The sequence below is a fragment of the Podarcis vaucheri genome (genome assembly GCF_965113315.1).
Source record: "Podarcis vaucheri genome assembly, chromosome: 10".
In the NCBI taxonomy this organism is placed as follows: domain Eukaryota; kingdom Metazoa; phylum Chordata; class Lepidosauria; order Squamata; family Lacertidae; genus Podarcis; species Podarcis vaucheri.
In genome coordinates, this window is record NC_138748.1 from 28,645,886 (window position 1) to 28,655,728 (window position 9,843).

Consider the following 9,843-nt stretch of genomic DNA (forward strand, 5'->3'; position numbering starts at 1 on the left):
CTAATAGGGTTGCTTCGCAAGACGAAAAAACCGCTAGACGAAGAGACTCGCGGAACAGATTATTTTTGTCTTGCGAGGCACCACTGTATTCCAAAGATGAGTTATCTTAGGTCTATAGCCACTTGTGATGGGAGACTATCCTGATTTTAAAAAATAATAATAATAAAATTCTGTTTACATGTAAAAGAGTATGGAAAAGAGTCAATCACTATTCCCCTGCCTCAAAAAAATACCTGCTCCCACTTTCTGCCTCAACAGCAAAACCATTGAAATAACTAACAGGATGTTGTCGAATAAATTCCCTTACATTTTAGATGTTGTAGAATAATTTATATTTTATTAATAAGAATTTGTCTTACCAATATGGTATTTTATACCACTCATTTATAAAATAACTTTTAAACATAGTGGGCCAACTATATTTAAGTAAGTTCTGCTTGATTTGCATTGACGCCGAGTCCCTGACAATGAATCTTTCTGCCTCTTAAAAGAAATCCAAGGCTGTAAGACTGTACCCACTTACCTTGGAGTAAGCCCTATTAAACATAAAATGTGTACTTCTGGGTAGAAATGCATGTTATGTAGTAGCATCTGATCTCAGATTAACCTATATGTAAACAAATTGGACTTTGCTGTCCAAGAAACAAGAGGGGCAAACTACAGAGATTATAAAGGCTAGAAAAATGGAGAGAAACAGGAAATAAAAGTGCATGAAAGGGGAGGGGGAAACAGCAGCTCTTAGGAAACCAGGGATTCCTATATCCTGGTATCCAAGCAACTCACTTGTCAATCACAGCTCTGACTTCAATCATTGGTTAAAATCATGGAAATGTGGGTGCAGCCTGGCTGGCTCATCCCACAGAATCACTGAGACATTGCCTGCTCATTTTGCTTGACAGCTTTCCTTCTAGGAGGACTAGGCTTTGTTTTGTTTTGTTTGTAATGAAAGCTCAGTCTGGGGATTGTATCCAATACGAGTTCTACACAAAATAAAACATTGGAATTAATGGCCATGACTAACTAAAGTCCATTAATTTTGGATACATCTGGCATGGGCTCAGGTGCAGTTGCTTCAACGGCATCACTATAATCTGGCCACAATGACAGGTCCATTTCAGTGGATGAAACAGCCACTGAGAATGTTTTCTAAGCAAATCTTTGTATAGTCAGAAAACCCTGGGTATGAAATTTATTTGCCTTTTATGTTGCCACTGATGTTGCAGTAAGCAAATGCTTGTCACTGAAGTAAGTGGACCATGTCTCCTGTTTGAAGAGGCACCGTGTAAATATTTTCATACCCACCTACAATCACACTGCTTTGCTGAGGAATACAGATAAATTATTCCCAGATACACACAGCACCTCTTGGAGCACGTAGGACCCAGGGCAGAAGAGTTATCTGCAGATGCCAGTTTCCACACATGGATTGCCCATGCTGGATTTGAAATTGTACACATTCTAGCTTTCATATCTCAGTTTTTAACACTGCTCATATCTTGTTGCAAGTGTCATGGGTGTAGGGACGAAATGGCTGCCATGAACAGCAAAAAAAAGGATGGCGATGGTACTCTGTACCAGTGAGTATCATCACAAAAAAAACACTGATTAGATGAATGGAGTCACCGAGTCTTTTAATGGCCCAGTGACTTTTAGCACTGTCACAACAGATCAGAGGATGAAGCCAGAAATTCCCAGTGCTCAAACTAGGATAGACGACAGACAACACTGTGATCTTACTCCCAGAACTGGCACAGCAGATTCCTGCCATCCTTTGCAGCATTTTACATACTGCACACAAGGTGCAGTAAGCAGGTAGGGCCAGCAACAACCACAACTGGGACCCCTCAAGCCTCCTTAGAATGGCAGATAAATGTCTGTTTTGTATGTTTCCTTTATTTGGAGGTGTTTAATAGCAAATGAGCCATACCTGGGTGACTTCCCTCTGTCATTTGGCAAGCAAAGGATGCCAATTTTTACTTATGATGCCAGAAACCACTGTAAACACCTCAGCTGCTAAAGCAGGGGCGGAATCATATAATAGAGCTGCCTGGCAACTTGCTTTGTGAAGACTGCAAGGGATGCACCATAGTAACTTGCTTTAAGATATGAGTAGTGTTAGGTGGAATTATGGGCAAGGCCAGGCAAGGAGCACACTCTGTCTCACCATTTTGGACAAGTCACTGTCTTTCAGCCTGAACTATAAAACAGGGTTGATGCGAGAGAGAGAGAAAACGTGACAATGAAATATTTGTAATGTATCTCCACCATTCTGCACAGGCTGGGAAAGGAGTTTCGACAGTAAACAATTACTAGCAGGGGGCTGTGTAAAATTTACCTCAGCAGCAGCTTACATATGGTTGGCAGTGGAGGAATAGGACGATGGCTGGAAATGAGTTATTTTGATGAATGGAACTGTATTTGTGCGATAGGTTACTGCCTTTTTTGTGATTTAAATATTGCAGTGGTACCTCGGGTTACAAACACGTCAGGTTACATGTTTTTGGGTTGCACAGAAGCGCTGAATCGCACAGACGCGGCGCTGTGGGTTGCGAACATGCCTCCCGCATGGATCACGTTCGCAACCCGAGGTTCCGCTGTAATTGAAAAGATAAGATCAGGGGTTAGCCGACACTTGGCTTCTCTCTCTTTCGTCTGCCCGTGGCTTTGATCACGCTACATCTTTCTTTGTGCTTCGTTCTCCAGAGACTATCTCAGGGTCATGGCCTGTTTCCTAGTCAAGAGGTATAAACCTACTGGCTTAAATATTTGAGGCCCACAGTTTTAGCGGGGGGGGGCTTTTTCTCTCTTCTTCATGCTTTCCCCATTTCCCACATAACCCAGAGCAGACTAAACAAAACCAGTGTGAAATCTCATGGCTTGATGCTGCTATGGTTATATTTTTTAAGCTGTCATCCATTCATTTGTACTTGTGTTTATTCCCTGGATTTACAGCTTTTTCAAGCCTTTTTTGGGGTTGGATGTTTGAAACCTTTTGAAAGAGGGGGAGGGGGAAAAGGGATTGCAGTAAGCAGTGGCCTATGATTAAAGCCTAGCGTTGTTTCTTTCCCCCTGCATGCTGCTCTTGTGCAGTAGTGTCACACATGGTAGCATTTAGGATCCCCTTCACAGCTGAAGTGTTTCAAACACTAATGAATGGAAGTTTGGTCACATAATGCAGACAAGCTGTAAGGCATGCTTTGCTGAATGGTGTGCGGCAGTGGCCTGGGAAAGGAAGAGAGTTATAAATTGTGTCAGTTAGCCACCCAGACAAAATGAAGCCATGTGGAAAATCAAATCTATTAAAGTATGAAGACTGTTATAAGCTGGTCATTCTTAAAAGGTCTCAGTTTGCTGTACGGGTAAATGTTTACCTATTCGCCCTAGATCTTTTTCACATGCTGTCTCACAAGATGATGTGCAGCATTTGATAAAAATCAACTTCTCGCTCACAGGCCCCCTTTTATCAACAATGTTTATTGTCTCCAGTTTACCACCCATATCCTGAAAGGTACTGCTGCACATTAATTGAATAAGGAGTGTAAAAAGGATGGCAAAGTACAGCAAGGTCAGGAGATGGCCCCTACATATTTTAAGACCAAAGGGAAGGGGAGGACTCCGGCTGCTGAGAGAGAGAGAGAAAGAAAGAAAGCAAAATGAAGCTGTGTCGGGTTTTTGTTTTGTGTGGTTAACGCAGATTTTAGACACTGACTTTCAAAACAATGTTGTCTTTAACACTCATTTTCGGCTTCAGATGGAGTGCCGTAGTGGCACTTGGTTTAACAAAATCTCAATAATGGCTGAGTGGGACTATTGTGGTGTAGTGTATAGTGTGATAGGTTAGGATGTGGGAGGCCAAAGTTCAATTCCGCACTCAGCTGTAAAGCGTGTTGGGTGGCCTTACTCAGGTTTCTATTTCGAAGCCTAACCTGTTTCTCAGGATTGTTGGCTGGGTGGATAAATGAGATAAGCAATGAGATACGGTTGTGCACTGAAAAGTCCTGGAGACAGGACGGATAACAAAAGAACCATTCACATTAGATTCACAGCCTTTAGAAGAAGCTCTTGCCTTCTCCCCCATCTGAAAGCTGGAATAGTTTGCATTTCTTGCCATCTATTTTCCTCCATGCAGTTGTTTAAAGGTACATGCAATGCCTCCAATCACAGACAAAGTACCATACGAAGGCATATCCCCCTGGCACACTTTGGTGTGATTCCCACAGTTGCAGTATTACTTGTAGTATTTGCCACATTAAAAAAAAAAAATCGCTACAGGGTATACCAGTAGTTTCTCATGGAATGTAGCTGTTGTTTTTTAAACAGTGTATATTTATTCACTGAAAGGTACTTTTAGGATACTTTTTAGCCCCAAACCGCCACAAGGTGGCTTCCGACATATAAAAATACAATGTACACCATCAAAACATCTAAAATACAGTGGTGCCTCGCAAGACGAAATTAATTCGTTCCGCAAGTTTTTTCTTCTTGCGAGTTTTTCGTTTTGCAATGCACGGTTTCCCATAGGAATGCATTGAAAATCAATTAATGCGTTCCTATGGAAACCGCCTTCAGACCAGGTCCGGGGACAGTCTGTCCCCCGACCTCTTCTGAAGGCTGGGGGGGGGGGAACAAGGGCTTTTCTTCCCACGCCCAGCATTTTAAAAAACCCCGGGACAGCGAAGGACTTCTCCGCTGTCCGGGGCGATCTTAAAATGCTGGCGGGCGACATTTTAAAATCGCCCGGGACAGCGGAGGACTTCTCCGCTGTCCGGGGCGATGTAAAAGCCCCTGGGAAGGCAGGCAGGGGCTTGGACCTCTTCTGAAGGCGGGCGGGGGGCGAAAGGCTTTGCTCCCCACCGCCTGCCTTCCAAAGCCGTCCGGGACAGCGGAGAAACGTGCTGCCTTTCTCCACTCTCCCGGGAAGGCAGGCAGGGGGGAGCAAAGACTTTCGCCCTCCGCCCGCCTTCAGAAGAGGTCCTGGACCTCTTCTGAAGGCGGGCGGGGGGCAAAAGTCTTTGCCCCCCCCCCGCCTGCCTTCAAAAGCCGTCCGGGACAGCGGAGAAACGCGCTGCCTTTCTCCGCTCTCCCGGGAAGGCAGGCAGGGGGGAGCAAAGACTTTCGCCCCCGTCCGCCTTCAGAAGAGGTCCAGGACCTCTTCTGAAGGCGGGCGGGGGGCGAAAGTCTTTGCTCCCCCCCGCCTGCCTTCAAAAGCCGTCCGCGATAGCGGGAAGCGCTTCCCTGCTATCCCGGACTGCTTTTAAAATGCTGGCGGTGGGGAGCAAAGCCTTTCGGCCCCCGCCGGCCTTCCTGGACCTCTTCTGAAGGCCGGAGGGGGGAAAAGGCTTTGCTCCCCACCACCAGCATTTAAAAGAGGCCCCGGAGATTTCCCTATGGGCTTTCTTCTTGCGAAGCAAGCCCATAGGGAAATTCGTCTTGCGAAGCGCCTCCAAAACAGAAAACCCTTTCGTCTTGCGGGTTTTCCGTCTTGCGAGGCATTCGTCTTGCGGGGTACCACTGTACTAGCACAAATAACTGTAAGAACATCTGTAGGACACCACAGCAATGAAAGAACAATAAGAACAGCACTCAACCCAATATAATATCATTAAAATCAGGTCAAATTATTGAATCCCATTCAGCACCAATTCAGACAACAGAACCATGATATATATAAGGGGTCAGCAACCTTCAGACCTTGTGGGGGGCCGGACTATATTTTTTTTTGGGGGGTGAACAAATTGCTATGCCCCACAAATAACCCAGAGATGCATTTTAAATAAAAGGACACATTCTACTTATGTAAAAACACGCTGATTCCCGGACCGTCTGCGGGCCGAATTTAGAAGGTGATTGGGTCGCATCTGGCCCCCGGGCCTTAGTTTGCCTACCCATGATATATATTCTAGAAGGGAAAGAAACTTGAATTAGTATATATTTGATGCCTGTTTGAAGACCTGCAGAGATTAAGCCATTTGCAGCTTGTTTGGAATTGAATTCCACCAATGGCTTTCCTGCTGAGAATGCCCTCCTCTCCCTCATGTAAATGGACTCTGTTGACTAGTTTTGAACCTAGAAGCAGCACTAATTCGCCATTTTGGTTGCACATTTCAGGAACAGACTGAAGAGACATCCTCACAAGAATCTGCAGAAGATGATTAGAAGACCACACATTGCAATTTCTACCTCATCAGCAGTTGGGTCTTTTGAAGGGAGAAGACACTGCCGTGACCACTTGCTTCTGTTGCCACAACCTTTCCACTTTGGCCTGAGGGGGGATGGGGAGGGGGGGAAATCAGATAACCTTAAAAAGGACTTATTAATCACCTTTGCTGTAATCCCTTCACTGCCCTGGTTTTAGTGAAACTGCTGTAACACAGGGGGACACAGATAATGATGCAACATTTAATTACTGTTTTCTCTTTTATTTTGCTTTAACCTACTAATAGTTTGTTTGAGCTGCTAAGTAAGGGTGAATGGGTCAGTAAATCTCTGAACTGGGTTTTAAGTCATTCACTGCACTGCATATAAATAAGACTTTTGTAAAATATTAATTATAATGGGCATTCAAATAAGGAGGCCTTGGTGTCTGACACCAGTCCTTACAACACCTCTGACAACCCACTCCCCTAGCTTAGTAATTTCCCTGTTTAGAACACCAAAGATAAGGATTAGATACTACTCTTTTTATAGCCTTGTTCTAGATTTGTGCTTGATTGGTTGATTTTTTTTAACATTACTGGTATTTCAAGATACATTGATGGCTGATATTTTTTCACTTAATTCAGCTGATATTCAGGAAAGAAAGCCACAAGAAAAAAAGGTACTTTTACTTTGCGAAAGGGAAAAAAACCTGACAAAGATACATTGTATATTCACTAATACACATATATCTGCAGAAGTAGTACTAAACAGAACTCAACACACCTCTGTGGGAACACATTGGCGTCTCTTCAGGTAGACTACGCTTTCTGGGAAGCCTCTGTTGCTTACAGATGGTTGACAGCAAACCCTCTCTCACAGCAGACATTTAACAGCTAAAATTTGAATTTAAAACAATACCTCAGAATTGTTCTGAATCATGGTCATAAACTGGAACCGAGGGCAAAGAGTCAAATTCTTCGTTTGACTTAACTCACTACTGTCGGTCCCGTTCTATTGTCTCTAAACAAATGGATCTCTGTTCTTAAATCACACATCTCAATGCAAGAGCCAACACCGTGTACCTCAAGTGAGCTTGTTATTACTTTTCAGCAATATACCTTGACATAGGATGGTTTGCTGGGCAGCTTTAACCCAGTTACATGTCTCCACCTTTTTCACTCAAAGCAGCACTTTTCAGCCACAAATGCAATATTACCCCACTTTTCAATACTACCTCTGATACGTACCATTAACTCAACAGTCATATAAACATTTGCTGCTATAATCATGCAATGCAGATTATTATTATTGGGTAGGTAAACATTAATTTCTGCATTTCCCCCTTATTTCTACTTTTGTCACCTAATTTCAGCCAAGGAGACGATACTTTTAGTGTTTTTCAGCATAACCATGTAATTTCCCCCCTTTTTATGCCTTTACTCTGCTAAATTTCTATGTAATGTACCATTAACTTGAATATATTTTTGTACCGAATTGCTCATAAGGTTTGCAAGGATAATTTTCTTCGATAACACTGCATGACAGGAAAAAAATAATAATTAACCGCAATGTTTAAATATTACTGTCCAAGTTTGTACCTCAAATAATTTTTTTTAAGGAAATGGACTAGTTGATTGACAAAGACCTACCTCCAGACTATAAATGGAATGAACTTGTTGTTTCTTTCAACATTAGTTTTTGAGAAGATTGAAACATTTAGGACTGCAACAAATCCCTGATCAAAACTATTTTTTTGTAAATGAACTTTGTGGGAAATGAATGCATTAATTACTTTCCTATTAAAAACAACCCTTCAAAGAAACTTGAATCTTTGTAGGTGGGAGGCAACAAGCTCAGCTTTTTGCATAATGCAATCACGAATATGTGCGTGTGTTTTAAAAAACTAGTAGATTGTATGCGAATACTTTTCAAGTATTTTCCATGTATTTTTCACAAATGTGATTTTTTTAAAAAATATGTGTCAACCAGATTTATTTTAAATGCTTCTTATGTAGAGTTTGTTTAATACTTCTTTCTCTTTCTCCCTTTCTACGTCTCTCACACAGCCTGCTTGCTAACATGGTTTTACTATTTGGGCCAGGGGTAGTTTCTCAGGAAGGCTTTCTTCAGTATGACTCAAGTACTTAGCCAAATGCAACTAAGGAAAACTACTTCTTGGCTGCCTCACAATAGAGAACATTAAGACACAAGCGCCTCACTAAGGAACAAGAGTACTTATTGCTGTGGATCACCAAGAATGGAATTAGCGGCAGGGTAGGGATGGAATTGGCATCCTTGCATTACCAAGCTGCCTTATGGGCCCTAAGTCATGTCTATTCAAGCTGTTGCCCGGGATCAAAAGCACAGTGACTGTGCATGGAGGCATTTTAGCCCCCTGAAAGGCCCTTCACTTTTTCCAAAAAGATTGCAAGGTGCTCTGGAGCAGCACCCCATGAGGCACAGTGGGTTCCTGTTTGAAGAAATTACCTAATTAATAGGTACACTGGGGCAGGACTTGATAACATGCTCTATTACCTCTGTCGTGGAGTTTTCAGATGCACACAGGCCACACTCCAAAACTCTTGTAAGTGTCCAAGGTGCACACGTAATCCATTCAGGAGGGGAGAATTTCTCTTCAGTTTTAGAGAGTGTTCTGAACACAAAAACGGGAAATCCCCGTGGAGAAATGCATTTGAGAGACTCGTTGAAGGGAATTAGGTAGCCCTTGGCAGCGTGGTATATTCCCTGTTCTGGGGCATCTGGATTGGTGTAACAGCATGAGACGAAACAAATGTTATCAGTATATATGGGTCAGATATCAAACTCCATGGGACTTTACAGCTCTGATGAAATTAAATCTTATATTTTCTGTAATATTGTAGAACAATCAAAATACATTACTACCTCTCAGGGTCTTCTATACCTCATTTTTCAGACTGAAAAAAAACTGCTTGTGACCACTGAAACAGAAAGATCATCATAAAAATTTATATATATATAGTTTATTTTTGTGGGAGATAAATTTTATAGGACTGTTCTTTGCTGTCATTGGTCACAGCTAAATAAGACTGGACATTAACCTTTCTGCCGTTTCTGCAAGAGGGATGTGCTTGCAGAAGAAAAGTATCAAGATGTATAACTACAGTTTACTTTTTCCTGTTTTCTTTGCCTGTCTCCTAACTCTTCGCTTTGTTATTCATATAGAGTTTCTGACTACGACTGTACTTTGAATTGCTTGCTTGTTGAACATGTTCTTTTAATGGATTATCACCGTCTGTTCAGCACAATAAACATAATAGCCGCTGTAATCCCCATGTTGTTTGATTCCTAGCGTTTTGTCACAGCTCCATGAAATAAGCAATAAAGTTTGGTCCCCGTGAACCAAGTTTGTAAAAAAAAAGATAAAAGAATGCATGCCAGTTATCTTTGTTCAAGCAACATGGGTCATACATGAAAGATTCATATCAAAATATTCCTAGGAGATATAGCCATACTATGGTGAGCTTTAAAAATTATAAACACACTTCTATATATTTATTTACGTCTTCAGCAACTTTGGATGTACAGCTGCTTTGACCCAGCATGCACAGCAAACAAGAGTTTTGATATCTCCACAGATCAGACCATGGTCTAGACCAGTGTTTTTCAACCACTGTTCCGCGGCACACTAGTGTGCCACGAGATGTTGCCTGGTGTGCCGTGGGA

General features: G+C 42.3%; 1 protein-coding gene across 3 annotated transcripts in view; it reads left to right on the forward strand.

Moving 5' to 3' along the window:
• Positions 1 to 9,446, forward strand: part of HMGA2 (high mobility group AT-hook 2) — a 138,671-nt gene extending 129,225 nt beyond the window's left edge. For all 3 annotated transcript variants that reach the window (XM_082239914.1, XM_082239915.1, XM_082239916.1), the window contains one exon: positions 6,109 to 9,446. In XM_082239914.1, coding sequence (XP_082096040.1) covers positions 6,109 to 6,119 — 11 coding nt within the window. In that variant the 3' untranslated portion in view covers positions 6,120 to 9,446. The remainder of the gene's footprint in view (positions 1 to 6,108) is intronic.
• The last annotated feature ends 397 nt before the right edge of the window (positions 9,447 to 9,843 follow it).